The 27,423-nt window shown below is 38.6% G+C and overlaps 1 protein-coding gene across 1 annotated transcript; it reads left to right on the plus strand.

Annotated features, from left to right (window-relative positions):
- Positions 1–482: 482 nt before the first annotated feature.
- On the plus strand, positions 483–27,375 carry elnb (elastin b; the record flags this gene model as incomplete). Its single annotated transcript, XM_084388211.1, has 57 exons — positions 483–558; positions 1,791–2,021; positions 2,141–2,248; positions 2,469–2,495; positions 2,598–2,924; positions 3,144–3,170; positions 3,300–3,464; positions 3,556–3,624; positions 3,742–3,768; positions 3,851–4,105; positions 4,236–4,262; positions 4,467–4,568; positions 4,769–4,846; positions 5,061–5,540; positions 5,645–5,731; positions 5,838–5,885; positions 5,987–6,037; positions 6,123–6,155; positions 6,241–6,315; positions 6,451–6,492; positions 6,565–6,750; positions 8,273–8,389; positions 8,496–8,525; positions 9,219–9,581; positions 9,693–9,722; positions 9,848–10,045; positions 11,541–11,570; positions 11,668–11,835; positions 12,150–12,182; positions 12,266–12,487; positions 12,601–12,633; positions 12,928–12,999; positions 14,068–14,091; positions 14,217–14,249; positions 14,338–14,427; positions 14,528–14,575; positions 14,654–14,749; positions 14,857–14,895; positions 15,007–15,030; positions 15,161–15,187; positions 15,309–15,392; positions 16,033–16,059; positions 16,658–16,708; positions 16,811–17,320; positions 17,392–17,577; positions 17,784–17,834; positions 17,919–17,966; positions 18,095–18,325; positions 18,406–18,444; positions 18,536–18,661; positions 21,501–21,569; positions 22,599–22,637; positions 22,778–22,819; positions 22,949–23,014; positions 24,024–24,080; positions 24,229–24,285; positions 26,205–27,375. The coding sequence occupies 57 exons, from the start codon at positions 483–485 to the stop codon at positions 26,249–26,251; spliced, it is 5,928 nt and encodes a 1,975-aa protein (XP_084244337.1). The 3' UTR covers positions 26,252–27,375.
- Positions 27,376–27,423: the final 48 nt, after the last annotated feature.

Consider the following 27,423-nt stretch of genomic DNA (forward strand, 5'->3'; position numbering starts at 1 on the left):
GAAACAATAGATCACGTAATAACCTTATCTGGAGTGATTTCTTACTGCTTTTGATTGGATAAAAAATAAATGCTCTCCATGAGAATATCTGGCAGACGTTTCTCTTGGTGAGGTAGATGTTAAGAGAGAGAGAGAGTTTCTCCCTCTCCCTATCCTCAAATATCTGTTGTTATTTTTTTGGCTAAGGCTTTGACTCATGTTGGCAGAAGTGACCCAAATAAATGCACTAGCACCAGTCATTTAAGGGGGGGTTAGGGGTGGGGTTAGAAAAAACAGAAAAAAACAACATAATGTACAAGACCCAAGTGTGCTAGTTTCCTTAATTACGTAGTGTTCCTTCATCCTTACTTTTTTTCTCTCTCTCTCTTTCATACTGACCCCCCACCCCTTATCCTTCTTGTTTAAGACATGGGTGTGTAATGATTTGCTTTTGGGGGATAAAACCCACAGTTTGGAAGTGGAGAGGGATATTACAGAGCAGGATGGCCCGGAGTAAGGTACCTCTGCTCTTGCATGGATTTCTCCTGCTGTTTCTGTGTAGACCCTCCCTTCAAGGAGGTAAGGTGTCTTCAAACTCATTTGGCTTTTTATATCTTATTGCATTACAGGTGTACTGCTGTTTTGGCAATAGCATCACACGCTCTCTTAATAGCAGTACCATATTGCCAACAGTGGATGCAGTTATTTGTTTCTGAATGTTTTACAGGTAGAGGATGGATGAATAAAAAGTAAGCAATTGTTATTTAAAAGTCCTTTACTGAGGACATGCTGTGTTTTATTGTTGCAGGATGGTTTATTGTGTCAGTGAAATTTGACTTAAGTCTTGTTCCTGCATTATCTTTTAATCTTAATTAAACTTTACAGTGATAAGGCAACATTGCCCATCCATGATTCGGTAAAGCTACAAGCTCTTCAAATAAAATGAGCTGAAATAGCAAATATAGAATATATGTTTGACTTAATCATACTTTTTTTATTTTTGGATTATGTAGTTTAAACTAAATATTAGTATTAGAGTGAAATCTGATGTATTTGCATTTGGTGAAAGTTTTTGATACAAAGACAAATAGATTCTTATTCAAATGGATTCTTATAAACAATGTAAATTGCATTTTTAAAGGATTTTAATTCACTTTCATTTTGGATAAAACAAGGTTTCCTACTTGTCATCTCTTATTCATGTGGAAGGAAAGATCTGAGAAGTTCTAGTCCAGATCATTACAATATACGATCATACACTAACAACCCATAAGCTTGTCCCAGAGGGTTTGTCCCAGAGGACTTGAGCTTTTTAGTTCTAAGCTCTTGGATAAGGTCATGTATAGGATGTTGTTCTTCATATGAATCAAAACCTTAAACAGCAACGCGAGAGGACACACAAACGCATGTGCATTTAGTGCTGTTTGAGGCTTCACATAAAAGACTAGATGTGGAGATTAGATAGAACCCCTTTGGGTATGTGGCATCATCACTGAGTAAAGAACAAGAATGGTCCTCATAAACTGGTAATGTGTTGCAGGAGTGAGATCCTAATATGCATCGTCTGACATAATAAAAAAAATGTTTTTAATGGGTTTGCAGTGCGGTGATATTCACAGCAGATTTGGTCATTTCTACTAATAATGTTTCAGAAAATATTCTTTTTATTCCCCTCATCATTTTCTGCCTTTCTTTGTAGTTTGTCAGGTCAAACACACAACTAAATGCTTCCTTATGTCCTCAGTCTGGCATGCTATCCTGCATGGGACATATTAATAAAGAAGTTTATTAATGTTCTCTTTCTCTCTCAGGTATCTACATACCAGCTGGTGCAGGGGGAGGAGCTGGATTAGGGGCTGGTGTTGGAACTGGAGCTGGACTTGGAACCAATATAGGAACTGGTCCAGGAGGTGGACTTGGTTCTGGAATTGGAGGTGTTGGGCCAGGAGTTGGTCCTGGAGGAGCTGGAACAGGATTAGGTCTAGGTGCTGGTCCTGGTGGATTTGGAACAGGGCCAGGAATTGGAGTCAGACCTGGAACTGGTGAGGTTTTACATTTATTCTTAAACAATTCGTGTGCAATTAGTGTATGTAGCTTGCATATCAGTGCTCTATCAATACTATATATAATTTATGTATATAATGTCTATATGGGGGGCAAGGTGCTGGACTGGGTATTGGAGGCCTTGGGGGAGTTGGGCCTGGTGGTGGAGGGTTTGGTACAGGAGGACTTGGTACTGGTGGATTAGGCACTGGAGGACTTGGAACAGGTTGCTGAAATTTTCTGCACATATTACTTGTAATTTACCTTAAACTGCTGTTGCATGATTGAAAGAAAATTAATAAACAAGTGTCATTTTTATTATTTACTTTTATAAAATTGTATTAATTGTATTATCTCTGATTAACATAATCAACTATTCAAGGGCATGCTATCAAGGCACAAAAATGACCTAAATATGTAATAACCAATTTTATGTTTTCTAATAGGGTCATTTGTCAAGCCACCTAAAACAGGTGCGTTGTAACTCATGTTAAAATTTTGGATTAATGTTATTGATGAAGATTGCCAGAGACATTGATTTTACATCAGATGAGAAGTTCATTGTGTCAACACAGGAGGATATGTACCAGGAATTGGACCAGGTGGTACAGGTGTTTTTCCTGGAGCTGGATCACTTGGACCTGGAGGAGTTGGTCCTGGTGGCATAATTCCGGGTGGCATTGGACCTGGTGGTATTGGTCCAGGAGGTATTGGACCTGGTGGCATTGGTCCAGGAGGTATTGGACCTGGTGGCATTGGTCCAGGAGGTATTGGACCTGGTGGCATTGGTCCAGGAGGTATTGGACCTGGTGGCATAGGTCCAGGAGGCTTTGGAGCCGTGGGAACTAGACCTGGAGGGACTGGCCCTGGTGCTGGTGTTGGAACTGGAAGCCTTGGAGCAGGTATTGTTTCTTTAAAAGTAATTTTACTAATAAGTAATCAAACATATCTCAACTATTCCTTAACAAGGTTCTGCTAGTCTTTGTGGGATTGTAGAATAACTCAATTACCTGTGCCAAATAATACTGGAAACTTCATATTTGTTGGGTAAGGGGGTAGACTAAGATTGATCTATTTCTGGGAAGCACTTTTTTCACTCACCCTATATTTTTTATCTGTAGGTGTTGGTGGCAAACCCCCTAAACCTGGTGAGTGGGAGAAAACTGCAGTCAATAAAGTGCTTGTATATATTAACAATTTTAACTACATACATTAAATTAAGCAAACAATGTATTGGTTTCATTGAGGTTTGCATGAGTCTTTCTTCACACAAACAGGTTATGGGGGTATTGGAGCTGGAGGTCTTGGGGGCCTTGGACTGAGGCCAGGGGGTGCTGGCCTTGGAGGTTTAGTACCTGGTGGTTTTGGTGTTGGTCCAGGAGCTGGTGGTTTTGGTGTTGGTCCAGGAGCTGGTGGTTTTGGCACAGGACTACCTGGACAAGGTAGATAAACTCCACTGTGCTCCACAAAGTTAAACTTTAAGGTAGACAATCATTTATGGTGATGTTTCTAAGAATTCTTTTTGTTTTTCAGGAGTTGGTGTGGGTACTGGTGTGGGAGGGCTTGGTACTGGTGGAGTTGGTCCAGGAGGTGCTGGAAGAGGTTAGAAATTTTATAAAACTGCTGTAAATGTTAACTATTTATGGATAGTTAAAAGCATAACCCCAAACATAGGTTTTGTTTAGTGCAGTTTTTTTTTTTTTTTTTTTTTTTTACTAGGTGTGGGAGGAAAACCCCCCAAAACAGGTTAGCAATCTGTAAGATGCACTGTTTAAGATTTATTGTTGGACTTTGGTCTTACATGTATACATATACACATTATTTACAGGTTATGGAGGCCTTGGTGGCTTTGGACAAGGTGGCATTGTCCCTGGTGGTGTTGGACCAGGTGGCATTGTTCCTGGTGGATATGGACCAGGTGGCATTGTCCCAGGTGGTGTTGGACCAGGTGGCATTGTTCCTGGTGGAGTTGGACCAGGTGGCATTGTCCCAGGTGGAGTTGGACCAGGTGGCATTGTCCCAGGTGGAGTTGGACCAGGTGGCATTGTCCCAGGTGGTGTTGGACCAGGTGGCTTTGGACCAGGTGGCTTGAGTATTGATAATACATCTTTATTATTAATAGTAGACAAAGAGCAGTAGTTGTTTTAATACCTTTATACTGATTCTTTTCACAGTACTATTTCAATTAAATAAATAATTTTGCATTGTCACAGGAGCAGGCAGAAAACCTGGGAAACCAGGTATGATGTAAATATAAAAAGTATTTTGCAATTACTACAAAAACACTGTGCACTCACACTTCAAATCCACATTTTGTTTTCACTGTGAAAGTTACTATTTCTTATTAATTCTTATAGCTACTGCATTCAGAAATATCTTAATTTTGAAAGCGGCATACTGTCAGCGGTTTTGAAATGCATTTACCTTTGATGGTCTAAATTTAGGTTATGGCTGGCCTGGCGGTTTCGGTGGTGGACCGTATGGAACAGGAAGTCTTGGAGCAGGAGATCCCAGGATTGGTGCTGGAACAGGCTACCCATCAGGTGGTAAGGATACACTCTCTTTCCTCCTAGGTTATAGATATAAAATAAAGAACATTTTACTGCAGTTATGAAAAACTCGGATAAAATGTTACAATAAAACTAAGACCATTTTAAAAAACCATAAAGTGATAATATTTTTCTTTCTGAGGTAAAAATGAAAACCGAACATCCTTTGTTGCTTAAAAAATGGAATTTGATTTTAGGCAGCTATGGTGGATACGGTGGGCCTGGAGGTCTTTATCCTGGAGCTGGAACAGCTGGCCAGAAGCCACCAAAACCAGGTAGAACTAGATCTATGGACATGAGTATTGGCATAAATAAAGGTGTGATACTTTGTTACTTGTGGTAGGACACAAATCTTGATTAAAGCATCTTGTTTTAGATCACAGCAAAATTCATTTCTTCTTGGCAAAAGATTTAAAGCACTTTTTTTTCAAGAAAACATGTTTAAACTGCTTGATCCTTCTGAAATGGGATTTGTACCTGGTGGTGTAGGATTTGGTCCAGGTGGTGCAGGAATTGGACCTGGTGGTGCAGGAGTTCGGCCTGGAGGTGTAGGAATTGGACCAGGAGGCACAGGAATTGGACCAGGTGGCACAGGATTTGGTCCAGGTGGAGCAGGAGTTGGTCCTGGAGGTGTAGGAATTGGACCTGGTGGTGCAGGAGTTCGGCCTGGAGGTGTAGGAATTGGACCAGGAGGCACAGGAATTGGACAAGGTGGTGTAGGGATTGGTCCAGGTGGCACAGGAATTGGACCAGGTGGCACAGGATTTGGTCCAGGTGGAGCAGGAGTTGGTCCTGGAGGTGTAGGAATTGGACCTGGTGGTGCAGGAGTTCGGCCTGGAGGTGTAGGAATTGGACCAGGTGGCACAGGACTTGGTCCAGGTGGAGCAGGAGTTGGTCCTGGAGGTGTAGGAATTGGACCTGGTGGCACTGGAACTGGAATTGGAGGAGCAGGTGTTGCGCCTGGTGGAGGTAGGTTTTGAGTGGCATAATTGTTTAACTGATTTATTTATTAAAGTATCTTAATAATAAATATTATCATAATAAATTGTTTGCAACTTCATTATGGCTCCTAGCACCTTTTCTCCCCCAAACTGGATTACCTGGAACTGGGACAGGCACTGGGGGCAAAGTCGGAAAGATTGGGAAGGCACCAGTGCCAGGTAATCGGCGTCTATTGATAGAGCTCCCCTTTTCTGGAATAGTTTTAACAAATCTTTGATAAGAAAGCATTGTGTTATATATAGTCTTTTTCTGCATTCAAACAAGGTGTTGGGATCCCGGGGTTATACCAAGGGGGTATTGTTCCTGGACAAGGTGAGTGACTGAAATATTTGACAGTTACAAGATTTTCCAGTGTTTCTAGAATATTCACACAGACAGATATAACAAATCTGCATTTTTGTTTTTATGTTTAGGCTTTGGTGGTAGAGGCATTCTGCCAGGTGTAGCCACAGGATCTCAAACTGGTAATTATTTGCTATAATAATTTATAGCTTTATCCAACAATGAAAATGCTTTCTGAAGCGCTCTCTCCTATTTTGTTGTTTATAGGGCAGCTTGGTCAAGGTGCAGTTGGAGCTAATGGTAAATTAAATTACTGAAAGAACAATTCTTTCAATAAGGTATGAAAACTACTTATAACAGAGATCACTTCTCTTTTCTCTTGCAGGAGGCCGCGGAGGTTTTGGTCAACAAATACCAGGCGTGTTCCGTGGATATCCTCTTATATCACCTAAGTCTGGAGGTAGTAGGCATTTAAAATTGTCCATTTATCCATGGTAGTTATTCACATTTGATATAAACCATAATACACTATACTTGCCAAATGATTACAGAGTTTTAGAGTATTTATAGAAATTTACTTTCTACCTCATTCAAGGCACAAGCGCTGCAAAGTCTCAGGCTAAAGCTGCCAAGTATGGTAAGTCATGCAGGAACAATATTTCAATACATGTCAAAAGAACATGCTTGATATTTTTGACTCTCCTTTCAGGTGCTGGTGGTGTTCCTGGTCTAGGTGGTGGGCTTGGTATAAGAGGTGTACCTGGTGCAGGTGGTGTGCCAGGAATAGGCGGTATTCCAGGTGCGGCTGGTATACCAGGCACTGGAGTCATTCCTGGAACTGGTGGCGCAACTCCTGGAGTCTTATATCCGGGAGCTGGTGGTGTTTATCCTGGAGGTAAATTTATGGTTTACTATAAATAGACTGAAATATTTAGAGATAATCTAAAACAGTGACAATTGCTTAAGTATTATAATATCTATGAATTGTCTTTCATCGGGAGCTGGGGCAAAAGCTCGGAAATATGGTAAGAAAACCTTTAAAGGGGCATTCCACCCATTTGAACATTGTTTTTTATTTAAAGTGGGTCATATATGTAGTCGAAATGTAAAATAAATTTTGAATTTGGTGCCTTCGTGACCGAGGAAAGACAAAAAATAACTTCAGGACGCATTTGTATGAAAGACAACAACTCCCACAATGCACCACATTGCACAGCTCCGCAAGCCACTCCCACTAATCCAGAAAGCGCATATCTGCCTATAAGAGAAATCACTCTTCCGTCGACAAGGCTAGCTACCACCAGAGCTTGAAATTCATTTCACATTCACACAAAATGTCTAGTTAGTTGGCGAACTTATTACTCCTCGTTTGTATTTCTTTCGAAAAGGTGAATTATTGCATGGTACCTGGATGTTCAGTCAGAACATATGCGGTGCGAAACTAGGATAGTTCTCAACACAAACGTCCGTGTCCTCGTCTGATTCAGAGATTTCGTCCAGGAGAAATTGTCATCGTTGAAATTCTTTGCCGCAGACGGACTCTATCTCTGTGTTCGTAGTTGCATCTTACAGTCTATGAGTTGCATAGTGAGATCACCGGCGCCACCAGTCCGCCCTAACTCGAGCCAGTCCGGGCTCCTCGTCCGCGGCAGGCAGGTCTTCTGCCTCGGCTGCTCTTCGCTATATAATTCGCTATAAAGGTAGACACAAACACCTGATTCAAGCATCAGACTTCCGAAATCCTCTTCTTCTATATCATATTGAGCACTCTCCTCCGCTATTGTCATAACTTTACATCTGTCTCCACAGCGCCTGTTAGCTTAGCTTCAAACAAGATGGAGGATATTGCTTTCAGTTTCAGAGAGTAAAGTCCCACCCACTGATCTGTAATAGGTCTGTAGCGTGAGCGGGTCCCGCCCCCTGGGAAAGATGAGGAACTAGTGCTTGTAGTCTCAACAGAAATCCCCCCCTCTTACACTTCCTCCTACAATGACGCAAAATGACGATTTTTGCGTCATTGTAGGAGGAAGTGTAAAAGGTAAATAACGGATTTCTCCCGTCTCAGGGGAAAATGAGAGAGTGTTGCACGACCATTCAATAGTATGACTGGGTTTCTAACAATGCAAAGCTTAATGCAAATGGGTGGAGTGTCCCTTTAAATTCTTGTTATATACAATCACCTGGCTGACAACTGTCTCTTTCATGGAAATGGATAGGTGTTAATAAATTACAGCAGATATAAGGGTGAAACCAGGGTGAAATTTTTCATCAGTTACATTAAAAAGTAGACATGAAAAATGACCTGCTGATTTTGCTCATTTGACATTTATCATGCAGCATGTAGCAAATGCTCTTGGCAAATATAGAAACAGAGAATCATCTTAATTTCTATTAATTTTGGGTTGTCTATTTTACAGCGTCAGGGATAGGAATTGGTGGAGCGGGAGGACTTCCTGGTTCTGGCTTGGGAGTGGGTGGCCTTGGAGCTGGAGGACTTCCTAGTTCTGGCTTGGGAGCTGGAGTTGGTCCTGAAGGTATCTTGAAAATAATAATATTAGTTGAAAATTACTTTGTTTTGCTGCTGAAAGTTAATATTATTATTAACCGCACAACTATGTCTACTATTCTGTCATTTTTTAGGATATGCTGCGGCTAAAGCAAGAAAATATGGTATGACTTTACATTCTGCATTTTGCAATGTGATAGATCTATTGAAACGCAAAAAAATAATAATGGAATTGTTAAAAGTCTTCAGTGTCCATAAATTATATATATATCTGACTGAGCAACTCTGCTCCTGGAGAGTTACAGTACCTTCCTGTCCACCTAAATTAGGGTGCTGAGGATTACTTTAAAATTACAGGAAGGTGTGTTCAGACAAGAAGGAACTCAGGAAGGTAGCTCTCCAGGAACGAGGTTGGCTGTACCTGCCCTAGCTTTTCACAAAATGCATGAGAAATTATTTGTCATGATTGAATGCTATGCAGATTTGTTAAGTATTATGTATGCAGTGAGATTCCCCAACCTGAGGTCAGTCAAAATTTCAGACTTAATTCTTGTCTCTTTTTAATCAAAGATAAAAAAGGAAAATATTATAAATGTCCCTTTTAATGATTTAGTAAATATTGTATATCCTACATCAGGACTCCTCAACTAGTGTCCCACAGGCCAAATCCAGCCCTAATAATTTTTTATTAGATCCTCTGATTGTTTTAGATTAAATCACTGTATGATATATCTGTACTCTCCACCCAAAACTCAAGACTTTATGATTTTATTACATATAAGTTGTGAGATTCTACCACAGTCATAGAAACTGTAAGAAAGGAAAAACATTAATATTCATTGATAATTGCTTTGTAGCTCAGCTTGGACGTCATGGTGGGACTTTAGGTACTGGAGGATTACCAGGTGGAGGTCTTGGGACTGGTGGACTACCTGGTGGAGGTCTTGGGACTGGTGGACTACCTGGTGGAGGTCTTGGGACTGGTGGACTACCTGGTGGAGGTCTTGGGATTGGTGGACTACCTGGTGGAGGTCTTGGGACTGGTGGACTACCTGGTGGAGGTCTTGGGACTGGTGGACTACCTGGTGGAGGTCTTGGGACTGGAGGACTACCTGGTGGAGGTTTTGGGACTGGTGGGCTACCTGGTGGAGGTCTTGGTGGATTACCTGGTGGAGGAGCTGGTGGACTGCCTGGTGGTGGATTTGGTGGTCTTCCTAGAGGTGGGTCTGGAGGACTTCCTGGCTCTGGTACAAAATGATACCATCATATTGTATGATGTAAATTTTATTATAATGTTTTGAGGTCATATTACATACTCTGATGCTTTGCAGGATATGCGGAGGCAAAAGCTCGTAAATATGGTAAAACAACAGTTAATTCAATCCTTTAACTTACTGTTAAAATAATTTTGATGGTTTATTGATAGCATTTATTATCCAAACTTTATTGTAGCTTACAACCAAATATATTATTTTTGCTTTTCTAGGTCTACTTGGTGGAGGTGCTGGTTTAGGCCCAGGCACTGGATTAGCTGCAGGTATTCCAGGTGGATTACCAGGCACTGGTGTCGGACTAGGTGGGGCAGGGGGTATACCAGGAACTGGAGTTGGATCTGGTGTGGGTTACGGTCCAGGAGGTGTACCCAGTGGTGGGTTTGGTCCTGGAAGTGCATTTGGAGCTGAAGGTAAATCGGTATTTACAATTATTAAAAAAGAAAGTCTAAATAGTTTTGAAAGGACTAACTCTTAGAATTATTTTTAAATCAGTAGAAAACCAGAAAAGGTCATGGTAATTTTCCACCAGGACATTATCTGTTAAGCTTATGTGTAATTCAAAAAGTAGGTAAAGCACCTGTGAAAAATCAACACGTAAAAAATCTTTGTATTAACACAGTACATTGTGCCCTATTTTTAAGAACTTTTCTCAGACTGTAGTTTACTTCCATGTGTTGCTCTAGTATATATATATATTTGTGTTTTTTTGTTTGTTTGTTTGTTTTTTGTTGTGTTTTTTTAAAGAAAAAGAGGGGAAAAAGAGAAAGAGAAGGAAGGTTACTAACCACCAGACTTGACTGAGAGTAACCTTGATAGCCCATAGCATTTCTGTATTTTCCCCTCAACAATGTGGTAAAAAGATGAAAAGTCTTAAGTGTAAGGGACCACAAAGACAATGCATTGATATACTTTGCACTGTTGAGGAGTGTGAATGGAAGTTGCACAACTCAGTTTTACAGCTTTCTCTACACAACTGCCTATTGAGTTTCTTCTATCTAGACAGTCTATGAATAATGTACAAGGTATGTCATTCTTTTTGCAGGAATTCAGAGACAGGCAAAGCATCTCTAAAAAAAACCTCACAAACCATAGAAATGCAATGTCATAAGAAAATGATAGCTTTGGCCTTTCTTGGAGTTTAATTAAACCCTGGCCAATCTGGAAACCTAAGTAACATGTCTAGCCAGATGACCTTTCTTTGGGTTGGCTGTAAGTTTAGCCATCACATTCTTGGGCACATTCTAGTGTCTTATCAGTGTTCTCAGAGGGGACAACTGCATCATTCAAACACACAGCAATGTAAGTTTAGTTTGGTTGGAGCACAATGTTGGTTTATCTACTGGATGGTGCTTTAAGCATAGGTAGTTTTTCCATACCCTGCTCTTCTTTCTTTATAGTTCACTAATGTGTAGTCATGCATGACCATATTGGCCTGGCCAAGGTTTTTCCACAATCTGCTCTTCTTTCTTTATAGTTCACTAATGTGTAGTCATGCATGACCACATTGGCCTGGCCAAGGTTTTCTGAGGTGACATCTTGAATTTGCTAGACTGGAGTTTTTTTATTAGCAGGTGAACAGAGGTAAAGATCTGTATGTTCCTGCTCAGATGCCCCTCTCTAGATAGGAGTGTTGCAGTCAGTGTATTGTTCGAGGGTATGCAGTGATGCAAGGATCAGTGGAGGTCCCCACAGGGGCACTAATTGGACTATAAGACCTTGCTTTTTTTGTGGTTTACTCTGATTTGAGGCACTGAGATAAAAGAAATTGAAATCCTAATAGTAACACAATTTTTTTAGACACACAATTAGCTAAAAGGTTTAAAGTTTTAAAATAAGAATTTTATGTAGCTTAAAAACCACTGAAAAATCAAAATTCTTCTCAAACATTGTCTTCTTATATTCTAGGATATGCTAGGGCCAAAGCTCGCAAATATGGTAAGGGGAAGTTAAATAATTTTGTTCTCAAATTTTTAGAGTCCGTGTAGAAAAATCTAATTATAAATGACATTTTTTCATGCATTTTTGCAAAAAGGGGTTCCTGGTGGAGCTGGTGGAATAGGATTGCCTGGAGGATTAGGAGGGCCACTTGGTAGCGGAACAGCTGGAGCTGGAGGAGGAACACCAGGTGCTGGATTTGGACCAGTCGGTGGTTATGGGCCAGGAGGAGTACCTGCTGGAGGATATGGACCTGGCTCTGGAGGTATGCTGACAAACATTTCCCCCCGGTTTCACAGACAAGGCTTAAACTAATCCCAGACTAAAATGCATGTTTGAGCTGTTTTAACTGAAAGCAACTTAAAACTGAAAGTAATGGCATATCTTAAAATATGTTAGTGCCATTGTTTTATCTCAAGATGCAGACCAGTAATGTTTTTTTCTAAGGCACATTAATAAAAGCTACTTAAATGCCTTAATTGAACTAATCTGTTAAACTGGGCATGAATTATATGCAGTTAGGAGGTTCTGTTCATTTCCATTTCTACATTTATTCTTTGTATCTCACTTTGAATGCAGCATATCCAGGTGGACCAAAGGCTCTTAAATATGGTAGGATATTTTAAATCAGTATTGACATAGTGTTTTTTTTTCTACAACTTGGCATTAACACTTATTAAATTGTTTTAATTCAGGTCCTGGTGGGAGCGGAGGGGCTCCAGGACTTGGTCTGCAGGGTCAGGTAGGAACCGGTCCAGCAGGAGGATTTGGTACAGGGGCAGGGCCAGTTGGAGGTTATGGTCCAGGGACTGTAGGAGGTCCTGGGTCTGGATTTGCTGGAACAGGACTGCCTGGTAGTGGTGTTGGAGCAGGAAGCAGAGGAGGGCTTGGGCCTGGGTATGGAACAGGTGCTGGAGGTAATTTAAGCAAGTCAAAAATGGGTAATTTACACAGGCATTAGAAAATGTGTATTATTAAAGCTGTATCTGATCTACATGTCTTTCAATTTATTACACATAATGCCCTATAGGATATGGACCTGGATCAAAAGCAGCAAAATATGGCAAGTTTAAATATATAATTGTACTACATACACTTACATATGTCTTGCAAGTGGCTGTTGATCATTAGTTAATTTACTCTACATTCAAAAAGTTATAAACGTTATTAAATATTTTATTATATATTTGTTTTTTCAAATATATATTAATATTTCATGTACATTAAATACTAATATTTAAATAATTATGTTATGTTTAATATCAACTTATTGATATTATATACTTACATGCTTAAAATGAAATGTTTGCCTTGTAATGACAAAAAAATTTGTCTAAACCCCATAATATTTTGACAGGTTTACCTGGTTCTGGAGGTGTGTTAGGAGCAGGAGCAGGAGCTGTACCAGGAGTGGGAGGAGGTGCTGGAGGTATGTGAAGCAATTTTACATTTTGACACTTTTTTCTCTTTAAAGGGATACTCCAACCAAAAATGAAAACTCTCATGTCGTTTCAAAACCTGTTTGCCTTTCTTTCTTCTGTGGAACATAAAAAAAAAGATAATTTGATAAGTCAAATTATACAATATTCATACAATAAGTCATTGTTTGGTTCTCAACATTCTTCAAAATATCTTCTTTTGTTTTTCTGCAGAATAAAGAATTATATACAGGTTTAGAACCACAGGGTGAGTAAATTAGCACGTTTACATGGACGCTGATAACTCCCAAAATTCAGCTTATTGAAATAATCTGTTGTCCCAGTTTACATGCAAACCAATAACCCGGCAATGCAAGTAAACCGTGCTTACAAGATGTTATTAATAAATCAGGTTATTTCCCACAAGTGACGTCAAAATGTAATCATTCTTGTATCTGTCTTTGAGTATTTCATCCAGTTATGTTGGGTGTGGTGTTAAATCAAGTATGAAAAACAGAGTATTCCAACATGTCAACAGGAATCTTACAGACTCATATATTATCCTCTCACGCAGCATTTTGACTGTACCACTTCTACTTTGGCTGCACAAGATGAGAATGCGTTTGCAATATATTTCCTCCTCATCACAAAACACTCGCTCTGTCTGGATGCTCTTAAATCCGCAGTGAGGACGCTTTCCTGTCACATATCACATGTGTACTTCAATAAGCCAACAGAAGACAGGTTAATGTGTATACATGCTGGGCGAAGGGGCAAAATCTAGCTTATGCTTAAGCCGTTTATGACCATACTCCGATAATGGAAAACGGGTTAACGTGTTTGCATGAGCACATGCATTGTTTGCTTATTAAGCATAATCGGGTTAAGATATGTGCATGTAAATGTGCTCAATGATGACAGAATTTTCACTTTTGGTTTGAGTATCCCTTTAAGATATGCATAATATACCCTAAAATTTGAATAGATTATCAGACATTTTACAAACCAAACTAACAACTGATTTGTATGCTGAATTTGAATAATAAGTTTAGAATAACTTATTTGACTCTTTTTTTCAGTTCTGCCATATGGGGGGTATGGAGGTAAAGTTTTAAAAACTAGATGTGCAATGCTGATCACTAAACTTGAGACTTAAAATACTGTTTTAAAACATTTGGTTTAAGCATCTGTGGGTGAATCTCTTGTTTTGTTATATTTCATTCTAAAGGGTATCGAGGAGGTCAAAAACCACCTAAATATGGTAAACCACTTATTGTACCTACCTTTCACAATTAAAATACCACATGTATTCAGGCTAAGATTTGACCTCATGCATCTGCATCTAACAGGACAACCCGCTGGTGGGGTTGGAAGTGTGTTGGGTGGGTCGGTACCAGCAACTGGTGGAACTGGGGCTACAGGAACTGGAGTTGGAACTGGTGGGTGATCACTGCTAAAAGAGGACTAAACTAAACAACAGCTAATAGATACAGGAAGGAATTTATTTGCATGCTCAGCGTTTCATCTCATGTGGTGTAGGTGGGGCTGGAGGTATACAAGGTTCAGGAACCAAGCAAGACAAATATGGTGAGTTTGTGATCTTTGGTTATATCATCTCTCCAGTATAATATAATATTACCGTTCTAATTTTTTATTTAAATCCAGGGGTACCAGGCATCACAGGAGGACCAACAATTCCAGGTAGTACAGATGCTTCCGGAACAGATCGTGGAGCAGGTCCTAAACCTGGAGTTGATGGAGGTAATGCAATTAATGAATTAATGTTCTTTAATGTACTTTATTAAGATACACGCATGTAATATCCAAAATAGTGCCATAACTACCAGTCTTATCTGATCCCTGTTTAGTGATTGGCAGTCCTGATGGTGGAACTCGTAGGGATGGAGGTCAAGGACATTACTTTTTTTTCTATCAATTATAGACATTTATTATTTGTTGTTTAGCTGTTAATTTGTTTGTTCCTGCATTGTAATTTTAACATTTTGTTAAACACACAGGTGGAACAAAAGCTCCCAAGACTGGTAAGAAAATGTTTAATTTTCTTCTTTAGACCCCATATATCTGGAAAAAGCAATTGTCGTTGTGAAATTATAAACAAAAACGAGCAGGCGATTCCTTTTAGCCACCAGTTTTATTTTGTGATCATTTTAGAATCTGGAGGACCAATAGAGGGATCAGGTGGGTCCATTGGAGGTTGTGTTATAAGTATTTAATGAACAATGGAACATTTTACGGCCTTAAGTTTGATTTCCAACTTTCTGAATATGATAGGAACCGAGCAGTATGTAATATTTTTCAGGTGTTACTGGTGGCCCCATTGAAGCTGATGGGCTTGATGGAGCTGCTGGGACAAGAATACCCATCTTAGCGGGAGAAAGACCAGGTAGACCCTTCCTGTTCAGTGAGCTTGTAGACATCCTTATCCTTTGCATTTTTCCATTTATTTTTGGTCACTGTATTATGGACAGATGGACTTGAAGGTGCCAGGTGCTGCCTTACATATTTGTACTTTTCCACTCTCCACTGTATGTAAATGTACTTACAACACTTATTGTTAAAGTCTATTATAAGCTTACAATCTGTGTTTTAAAGGAATAGTTCACACAGAAAAGGAAATTGTCAACATTACCTCATGAGTTGTATGAAAAACGTTCAGTTTTGTCAGAATATTCTTTAAAAATCTCAGCTTTTTGGTCACCAGAAGAATCAAAGTCATACAGGTTTTGGAGTAAATTATGGCATCATTTTATTTTTTACCCAATTATTCTTGGAAACAAGCTATTCATATGTACATTTACAGTGGTATTATATTATATTGCTGTCAGTTTACTATGTAGCAGCTGTTTCTTCATGTGGATCATATTATAGTGAAAGAAAACGAAGAGCTACATAATACCACATTTTTGGTTCATGTTTTAGGTGTGTAATTTGTATTTAGCTTCTAGTTGTGATATCAGTCATTTATTAAGTTTAAAAAATCCTAATTACCACTGACAATTACAACTGACATTCTCTCTTTTCAGGGGGAACGGGATCGCCAAGGCCAGAGAGTAAGATCTGTCTTCATAACTTTAAAAATAATGACCTCACAAGTAATCACTGAGCTCAAGATTATTTTCTCAGTTTCTTCTTTTGGTTGGTGGTGGAGTTCTTCGAGCTGATTTACACAAAATTATCCAACTATGCCATGTTAATGTTTTTTTTCATTCGTCAGACTATAATTTGCTAATGTCACATCTCCCTCTAGTGGTGGAGGAGTCTCATGCATACGGATATAGTAGCCTATAAAAACTTATTTTAAAACTTTTTGAGCTTGTGAATGCTTTTTTCTTAATCCAAAAACATTTTACATTTAAAATTCAGACCCATAACGTGTTTATGACACAGAGGCAACTTTACTGAATAACTTGTTCAGACTCAGTTAATAATGTGTTTACAGGGGTTGGGGCTCAAGGTTTCAGGTTTCAGTCCTAAAATGAGAATTCTCCTTTGAAAAGTTTCTTTTTATGTTTTTGACAGATTGTCAGTTTATCTGGAAATAAAGTCTGTGGTTAACATTGCTTGAAGAGATTTGTATGCTTTGTTCATTTGTAAATGTATGTTCCAGTGTGACTGAATCTCTTCAAATAACTATATTTTCTTCCTTAGGAGTTGGTGATAGTGGAACATTACCGGGAGCTAAACCACTTAAACCCCCAGGTACTTCATGCCATTCACTTTTACCCTTACTGTCTGAGTATTTTTGGGCAAGCAGGTGCTTTTTTATTTGTATTAAGTTTTATTTCACTTGTCCTACTGTAGGCATTGGAGGTGGAGCCATTGCTGGACGTGGAGATACTCCGGGCACTATTGAAGGAGGACCTGGAAGTGTAGGCAGTGTTCCAGGTGGAGTTGGTGGTGGAACAGGAGGAGTTGGTGGAGTTCCAGGTGGCGTTGGTGGTGGAACAGGAGGAGTTGGTGGAGTTCCAGGAGGAGTTGGTGGAGTTCCAGGTGGCGTTGGTGGTGGAACAGGAGGAGTTGGTGGAGTTCCAGGAGGAGTTGGTGGTGGAACAGGAGGAGTTGGTGGAGTTCCAGGAGGAGTTGGTGGAGTTCCAGGAGGAGTTGGTGGAGTTCCAGGAGGAGTTGGTGGTGGAACAGGAGGAGTTGGTGGAGTTCAAGGAGGAGTTGGTGGTGGAACAGGAGGAGTTGGTGGAGTTTCATGTGGAGTTGGTGGAGTTCCAGGAGGAGTTGGTGGAGTATGTGGAGTTGGTGGAGTTCCAGGAGGAGTTGGTGGAGGAGTGGGAGGAGTTGGTGGAGTTAAACCTCCTAAAGGTAATTTACCATCTTTTATGTGCATGTTTATAGAATGATAAATCTATTAAAATCAACATGTTTTTTTCTAGTTTATGGTGGTCCAGGTGGAACTGGAGCTCTGGGAGTTGGAGGTGTGGGTGGAGTAGGTCCGGGTGGAGTAGGTCCGGGTGGAGTGGGTCCAGCTGGAGGAGCAGGACTTCTGCCTGGAGGTGGTGGTCTGCTACCAGGAGGTGGAGCTGCAGGCACAGGTTTCGGGGCGCAGAAACCAGGCAAAAGTAATCAAAGCATTGATCAGATCAACAAACATTTTTATTGAGGAATTTTAAAAATAATTCAATGCTAAATTTAAACAAAACAAAATTAATGAACACTTAAAAATCTCAAAAACTGTTTTGGGAAAACGATGTTTTACATAATGAGCATTTTTTGGCCTTCAGTTAGAAGCCCTACAAAAGACTTATGCTTCGTAAATCTTTTGCAGGTTATGGTGGAGCTGGAAGTTTTGGAGCCGGTGGGATCTTACCAGGGACCGGTAACTCAAAAAAAGCCATCATATTCCTAATATTTTATGCACCAGTCTTGTGCTGAGAACTATATTTTTAAAACTTTTTTGCAGGCCTCAGGTTCCCCAGTGGGGCTGCAGTGGGCGGAAAACAAGGAAAAGGTGTCAGAAAACATTCTCACTAGTCCACAATTATTAATTCTTATAATAAAAATGCAGTTTGGTTGTGTTTATACACATGGACTGAACTAGAAAGACTGTTAAATAACTCTTTATCACTTTGATCAAAGTTTATGGGGCAGCAGGCACACTTGGTGGGCTTGGAGGCCCAGGTGGATATGGAACAGGACCCGGTGGCTATGGAGGTGGTCCGGGCGGTTATGGTGGTGGTCCGGGCGGTTATGGTGGTGGTCTGGGCGGTTATGGAGGTGGTCCGGGCGGTTATGGTGGTGGCCCAGGCGGTTATGGAGGTGGTCCGGGCGGTTATGGTGGTGGCCCGGGCAGTGCCGGTGGACTTGGAGGTATTTACACATTTCAAGCTGTATTTCCCTCACTTAATTTTTTTACATTTAAATATTCTAATATTTATTTGTTTTTTAAGGGCTTGGTTATGGTCCTGGCGCATTAAAACCACCTAAAAGTATGTAAAACTCATTAAATGATCACTTTAATGATGCAATAACCAATCCTTAGGCAAAATTCATAATCACAAAAATGTCATGTGTTATCAGGCTATGGAGGAGCTGGAACATTGGGTGGGGCTGGAAGAGGAGGAGTTGGTGGAGGTCTTGGTGGTGGATTAGGAATTGGACCAGGAGGTGCTGGCGGAGGTCCTGGAGGAGTTGGAGTGGGTGGAGGTATTTTGCAGTTTAATATACATTAAACATAAGTTTGACAATAGTGCAAAAAAAAATGTGGACATTTGATTAAATGTTTTTTGTTAGAATAGAGGAATCCATTTATAGAATTGTAAGGAATTAGATACAATTATAATTAGATGTCAGTAATTATAAATGAATGACAATATCCATTGCAAATGTATACCAGTATATATCCACGTTCACCTTGAAATGCATTCACTACACATCGGTGGCTTAAATAGTTAATATGAGTTTGCATAGGTGCCAGATATCCAGCTGGAGCTGGGAAGCCTGGGAAATCAGTGGCCGGTTGCATAAACTGCTTAGACTAGTCTAACAACATCATAACTATAAGTCAGTTACATAAAAAGGTAGATTTGGTCTATTTTGAATCCGAAAAGTAAGACTGATTAGCTGTAAGTAATAAACTGCTAGTTAGTCATGCTAGTACTTAAGACTTCACTTAAGTACTTAAGACAGTCTTAGGTTAGTAGCTGTGTTTATACAACTAGCCCCAGGTTCTTGTTTTTTAAAGTATTAACATATTTGTGACTAATTATTACAATGTCATCATTGCATTAGCTTTAGGGCCTGAATTTATATTTACCATGAATAAATCTACTAATCTGGCTTGGATGATGGTAGAGAGGCAGACCTTGTGAAAAAGAAATACACTTAATTGTTTCGCAATATTCTTCAAATCCTCAAAGTATATATTTAAAAACTTTACTTATAATATAATGTGCATTAAATAAAAGGCCACATAAGTTTTCTTAAAAAATACTCTTTCATGACACTTTTCTCACACCTTTCAGTAATGTCAAATGAAAAGTTTGACTTTAAATTACATTGTAATGAATGCTTTTATCTTTTGTCATGCTAGAAGTACACTTTAATGTGTTGACTAACATACTAAAGCAAATGTAAATTAATTTATTATAATTTTACCTGTAGAGCTATTTGATATTACATTTGAAGTTAATGTATTTCATATGTACTGAAGGTAACACTTTTTTCTCTCGGTTGTGCGCTTCAGACATTCTACTAACTGTGAGTAACTTTGCAACTACAAGTCAACTAGCAGTCATTAGAGTATTAGTAGACTGTCTGCTTAATATCTGCCAACACTTTATTTTGATGCTCCCCAACAGACATTCTACTGACTATAAGTAACTTTGCAACTACGTGCCAACTTATTCTACCAACCTGAAACCTAACACCTAACCCTAACCCTAAGAGTTAATTGACATGTAGTTGCAAAGTTACTTATAGTTAGTAGAGTGTCTAAAGTGGACTATTGAAATAAAGTGTTATGCTGTAATAAGTACTCTTTTTAAAAGTATGCTAAAGTTTTTTTTTTTTCCACAAGAACAGAATCACTAACATATATTAAAGGAGTCATAATGTTGTGTTACCTTGGATACCCAAATGCTCTATTATAGTATTTTAGGCACTTCTAAAAAAGAAAAGTGGAAAAAAAATCAACACAGAGCCCCTCAGACCCTTATTTCTAAAGGCATTATTGTCTCGCGAGATCTGATGCAATGTTTTGGCTGTCATGGACGGTCATTATAATAATGCAAATGAGGGGCGCGTTGATTGGTTGCAGGAATGTATTTTACTACTTCCAAGCGGTACAAAAACATAGACAAAATACTGCAATAGCTCAATAAATGTGACGGTACTTATTGTTAGTGAAATTGTAATCACAACCAAAGAAAAAAGAAAAAATACACCATTGCCATATACATTCTTACAGAAGCCCCACTAACTGAAAGCTATTTTCAAACTGCATGTTTTGCATGAGTTTGGCTAATAATGTTTAGTGGTATATTGTTTTCATACTTGCATTTAAACAGTTTTAGCCACTGAGCATGGACTCCTGTACCGTCACTACTGTAGCTGCTAGTGTAAAACAAAGTCGAAAGATGTGGCTAGCATTCGTAGAGTCCATTCCCCGTGTTTACCTCGAAGGTAACGTTACATACAATAGCCGCATTAGCAGTTAGCTGCTATTTGTTAACCACAGTAGAGCAATAAAAACACAGTCTTACCTTTTCAATTTCTGGCAAGTCCCTGATGGTTGGGATGGCACCTTTTCCCAAACGGAGCTTCGAGGCCAAGTTCGCCTGATACTGCCCCAAATTTGTAAAAGATTCCGGTGTAAAATGTTTAGCACACACACCTAACGATACGCCACTTGAAAGAGTTGTTGGGACAGCGTCATTAAAAATGAATTTCATCCACTGTTCCCTGATAGTTTCGTCCGTTTTTGGTAGATAAAACACATTTGCATGTTGTTTGTGGCAGTCACCCACAGAGCATCTCAGGTGTGCACTCGATTTCTCCATCTTTCTCGAGTCAACTAAACTGAATCTGAGGGGGAGAGGGGCGGGCTTCCCGCGGCATAGGTTTGCGGTGTCCATATTTGGTATATCCTCCCCCGTCTTGACGTCAAGAAGGGGAAGAAATCAAAATCTCGTTTTTTCGTGCGCGTGCACGTGGCCTATTTTACAAACCCCGAGGTAAACAAACGCTTCACTTTTAAATATCGGCTTCCCGGCCAGTGTATAATCATTATGCAATCATAACATACATTGATTCTCGTGGAAAAGTGAAATTTCTACATTATGACTCCTTTAAGACCCGTAGCAGATACCAGGTGATCAGATATGGATGTGGTTGAAAACATAATTGGAGAATTATATTCGTAAAGACAACACAAGTTGAGAAGATTCAGTTGGAAAATAGCCAATTGAAACACTACTGACATCTTTACCGTCATATGGTAATGATGATGATGTAGATCTCACTTCACATGTTGTTTTTATTGTAGGCTATGGAGGTTTAGGTGGAGCTGGAGGTCTTGGAGGAGGTGCTGGAAGCCCAGTAGGAACCGGTGGAGGTAAAGTTTCTGTTAATATCTTCCTGTTAAAAATGTTCAGAGACCATATTATCTTTTATTTTACTTAAAGGTATAGCGGAGGATTTTCCCGAATTTTAGAAAAGAACCGCCCTCTCCACTTTTTGAAAAAATAGCATGCCAAACTTTACCTGTCAAGTAGAAACTTCGCGACTGAGGCATCAGTGGGAAGCCCAACCTGTGTTTTGAGCGCACGCCATCGTGTGAATCGTGTGCACGAGCACGTACGACGGCCTTACGTAAACATATCACCAGAATGATTGACACTTAGGAGGACCAATAGTCTTGATGATCCACCCGGAAAAAGAAAATCCTCCGCTATACCTTTAATGTTATTTTAAAGTGTTTGCTTCTAAATGGTGTATGGTTTCCATATCCTGGCTTCTGTTTTTCATAAATGAATGAGCCTACCTCAGATGAGTTTGCCAACAGCAGTTTTTGTTTCATTGTAAGTTCAAACATTGTGTAACATGAACAATAGTAATAAAGTTATGAAGTAAATTCTAACCTTCTTATATGTTGGATATGTTGCTGTTATTTTAAGTTTGAAATGTGTAAATAGGTCTAGTTTTACAGGTATAAAACCTAATATTTTACTAACTTAACCAACATAAAATCAAAGAGGGCATAAAGTTTGTGTTAGGGAGGTCTAAGTAGTAAAATTTTGGGATTAAATGGGTTAAGGACATACTTACATGTCACTTCACTGTAAAACAAAACAAAAACAAAGATCAGTTAAGTTAACTTTAAAAAGGTGAGGAAACCCATTGCTTAAAGTAAGTATATAAACTTCATGAGTAATTAAAAAAATTAAACTATGTGGACTTGTCATTTCATGTAACTTAATTTTTTTTCAAATATGCATGAAGTTTATTTACTTAACAATTTTAAGGCAACGGGTTTCCTCACTTTATTTTAAATGAAGTCAACTGATCACATTTTTCATAGGTGTGAATGAAATTTTATGTTTGAGACAATTTTCCTTTTATTAATTGTAATGTTTGGTGTCAGGTCTCAGGTACCCAGGAGGAGCAGGAACAGGTAAATCAGGTAAATTCACTTAACTTACTGCATGATTTTTTATTTTTTTGTCAATTTCTTATTCATTTGTCTCAGCGACTGAATGAGCATAAATTGCATGTAAAATTTGTTGGCTTTTATTTACTTGCGTTTGTTTCAATGTCTTAAAGGCTATGGCACGGGTGCCTTGGGTGGTCAGGGCTATCAGCCAGGTGAGCCATTATATCATTCTTCAATTCTCTTTCTCACTTATATCCACAGCTTTTCAGTTGAATTAATGCAGCACATTGAAAGAACAGATATCAAGATACAGATTTATAGTAGATCTGTTTCTCTTGCAGGAGGTGGAGTCCCTGGATATGGGACTGGTGTAGGTCCAGGTGCTGGAAATCAACAGCCATATCCAGGTAATGAAGACATTATGGCAACTTTAATGTGCACATCACCAACTCTGATGATTCGAGAAAGCTTTTAGATGTTATTCAAGAGTTAGTTGACCAAAAAAGGAAAATTCTGTCTTGATTTGCTCACCCTCATGTTGTTCCAAACCCATGTCTTCTAAAGAGACACGATTACTTTTTATGATAAATGGATTTAAATGGTAAAAAAATCTCAAATGTGCTGGCTCGACACACAAGAACTAATGAGGTTTGTTACCATATTTGATACCATATATACCATACCATATTTGACGTGCTCTATGTATGTGTTGATACATTTTTAGATGTGAATAAAAAGCTAAGATAAATCTGTTCATCATACAAAGCGACTGTCTCTTCAGTAGACTTTCAGTAGACTTGCTCAATTCATAAATTACTTTGACGCTTCAAAAAGTTCATAAAAAGTTGAGTGAATGGACTTTCAGGGACAAAAATCTGCCCGATTTGAAAAGATCTTCATTAGTGTTTCGAAGATGACCGAAAGTCTTAAGGGTTTGGAGCGACATTAGGGCGAGTAAATGATGAAAATGATGAGAATTTTCATTTTGGGGTGAACTATCCTTTTAAGTATTTAAACGAGAATAAAGAAATGGGGGCAAAGCAAAAAGAAAAGTAATTTTCCATAACAGTTCTGAATACATTACATGAGTTTGTATGATTGTTCTGTACACAAGCTTGCATATAAACAGACATTCAGCAGTGCATGTGTGTGGAAAGAAAGATAATACATGTGCTGCTATGCCAGGGAAATCATTTATAAAATGTAGGAGTGTGACAGTATAGCAAATTTACTTTAATGATTTAAATTTCTCACAAAAAGACATTGAAATTATCTATACAAAAATTTCTGAATCCAAACGTTACCAGAGCGACATTTTTAAGGTGTGTAAATAAATAAGTGACGTTTTCTTGTTTTAATAATCAATAATCAAGTGGTTTAGAGTGATTAATGAGAAGTTGTGATGTTGTATTGTAGGTTATGGTGGCACTGGCGCAGGGGGAACTGGAAGTGCTCCACTCACACCTCAGCAATGTAAGACATGCTGCTATTACAGCAAACTCGTTGTTAGCTAATATTTCAAATGCAGCACAAGATAAAATGAGAGTTTGGCCTAAACCTGTACATTATCCACAGCCATTTGCAAGTATGTATTGCATTTAAATGTGTGATTCTTTTATAGCAAAAGCAGCCAAATATGCAGCTCTTCAAGGCTTTCTAGGTGCAGGAGGCTACAGAGGTACGTAATCAGAAATAAAGGCACTTCTCTCGATCTTTTTTTTATGGTCAAAAACCTGTTGAAACAATGACTTTTAGTTGTGCATCTTCATGTTTTACTGTTTATGTTCCATTTTCATTTACAAAATGAAATCAACATTTACTTACTTTCATAATACACATTCCTGGTCTTATTATTAAGTTCTATAACTTTGCCTTAAGGAAGAAACGTAATGACAAATGTATTCAAACAAACAAGGCTGTTGAATTGTACTACTTGAAAAAAATATGCATTGCATTTACCGTTCTTTTAATGCATTGTGTTTTTAGAGCTTGCATTTTTAATTGAACGTAAACACAACTTGTGTGTCTTAATCAGCTTTTCTGCATATATAACCTACTGGTCCTAATAATTATCACATACACTTAACGCTGGCTCCATTTCTGTAAATCCGCTTTTGTGAATGAATGACTCTCTCTATCCGTTGCTCTGGTCTTTGTCAACAGTCGCTTGCACCACCTACTGGTGAGTCCGACCGTAGATATCATATAATAAAGGCTAGATGTCTCGTCCGCGCTGCTGGCCAATGGAGGTCGACGTCCGCACACGGCGGCCATCTTGCCACAGGGAGCTCGCTCACTCGTAACATTGTGTTTTAATGGTGCATGTACTTTTCAAATAACCATAACTTGCTCAATTTTCTACCGATTTTCAAATGGTTTGGTTTGTTATAAACGTCAGAGATGTAGTTATGACACTGCATACATATGAATAATTATAACAATGGACTTCCATATGAAAGAATTATAGCCACGTTAATAACGTTTGTAAGAAACCAAACCGTTTGTAAATCCGTCAAGATTTCAGCGAGATAAGAGGTTTTGTGTTCGTGCAGATACTTCAGAAAGCTTCCCTGTGGCAAGATGGCCGCCGGTGATGCCGTTCGAGACTCCGCCTTAAGACATCTAGCCTTATATGGATATCTATGAGTCCGACTAACAGCAGATGGAGATTATTATCGGTACTCTACTGCTATTCCTGCAGTTCCCGGATGTGCAACGTTGAATATTCTGCCGAATTTGTGGAAGCGAAATAAACTGGACCGAAAATTGCCTGTTGAATATTATAGGTTGAATTTATAAGTCGAATATTTTGGAAGTGAAATCTGAAAGGTGAATTATGGATTATTGAATTTTTAATAATGAAAATCTGTGTGAAATATTTTGAATTGAAAAACTCAAAGCTTAAATATACGACCATGTTGAATTTCAGCCCATAAAACGGCAAGCTCTAAAATACAATGCATTAAAACGCATAAGGCAATGCATATTTTTTTCAAAGTAGTGCAATTCAACAAGCTTTTTTTGTTTCAAATACATTTGTCGTTATTTTACTTCCATATTAAGGCTAAATAGAAAGTATGAGCCAAAATACCATAGTAATTTCTAGGAACAGTGTTGTAGTCAGGGTTATTATAGTTACAAAAACTAAAACTTACTTGAAATAAAATGTTCTGTAATAAAACTTTATTAAACTTATTCCATTCATTTTTCTAGTTGCCAAGGCAATATTTCTTAAAGGTGCGTTCACGCCATTGTTGTAATTACCGTAACGAATCTGACTTGTAAATTCATGCAACTTTTAATTACAACTTTAGACTCATAATTGTCTGAGCTACGACTTGTAACATGCGACCAAGAGAAACGTAAAGTCCATAATTTTCGTTTAGTTTAAATTGATGGACTAAAATAACTAAAACTTAATAAAACTAGATAGCCATATTTTAGAAAAACTAATAAAAATGTTTTTTTTTTTTTTTAAACACGCTCAAAATTATAATAGTATCTCAATGATCCTAAACTAACACTGTTTGTAGTGGAATAAACTCACTGTTCTCAATAGTGGCAGTACCGCAGTAGTGACAGTGTGTTTTCCTCTAGGGGGCGCAGGATGCCAAGGCAAATACTGCGGAAGGAGAAGGAAGTGAGAAACCAGCGGATAGAAGTGACCTCATAAACAAGTGGTGCTACTGCCTGATCTCAAATGCACTTTTTTTTTTTACAGTTTAAAAGTGCCTCATGTAATATGTGAGAAAGATTTGAATTTGCATTAAAGGTTTTTTTCAGCCATATGATTAGATGTGAACCTCACAAGGCACTCTTTGCACTGCCTAACTCCCTTATTTACTACTTATGTCACTAGACATTTCCTTTGCTTGATTTTTTAAATAACAAATCAGACATTTTACCATTTAATGTTCCATCTTAAACTGCTGCAGTTCCAGCTGTGCATCTCTTATGGTTTTGCTGCAGTGGCTCACTTACACACTTGGTGAATATTCAGACACATGTCGTCTAGGGTTGTGTCGCTGCTATTTCAGGATGAACTGACTGTGGGGGAAGCAGCGTCATTTTCTGGCAATGTATCAAAAAGTAAAGGGAGCCTAATCTCTTTCTAGCTGTATGCTTAAGACTTCATGAATGGATAGTTTGTCTTTCCAGGATCTTCAATCTTTCAAAGTATAGTCAGTCACACAAAGAGAATGGGATTTAGGCATGCAATTTTTTTTTTTTTAGTCTTACAAGAACAAAATGCTTGTCATTACTGCAGTAGACAGCATCTAAGTACTGAGGATTACAAGCTGTCTTCAAAGATACCTCAGGAACTTGAAGCGGTTTCTTTTCTAGTATCCTGACCCTACCTTGTTTTTGTTTGTTTGTTTTAACATAACTCTTATTAAATTAAAATGTTGGGTTTTTAAGAGTATCTATGCATTTAACCTAACTCATTTTGGTGTTTGTGTGTTGTAAATGATGTAGGCTTATCTGTGTTTGTATAAGTGCAACTATTCAAATGTGACCTGAAAGTATGATAGAAGCAATTCATCTAGTGAATCGCTTCACATTGTTTACCTTTTTGTTTTTCACTTTTATGCACATGTTACTTTTGTGAAAGTCCAACCAGTTCACATGTTTGTATGATCTTTGATTTTATTTGGGCCTTTTATCCATCATCTACATTTCTAAAAAATAAATTGTAAAATAAAAACATGTTTTTGTTTTCACTCACAATCTCCTCCTCAAATGCAGGGCTAATTTTGGGACACATGAAAAGGCATGTGGGATTTTAGTTTAAAAAAATTGTATATTAAAAATTAAA

This window comes from Rutilus rutilus (assembly GCF_951802725.1).
Source record: "Rutilus rutilus genome assembly, chromosome: 18".
Taxonomy (NCBI): Eukaryota; Metazoa; Chordata; class Actinopteri; order Cypriniformes; family Leuciscidae; genus Rutilus; species Rutilus rutilus.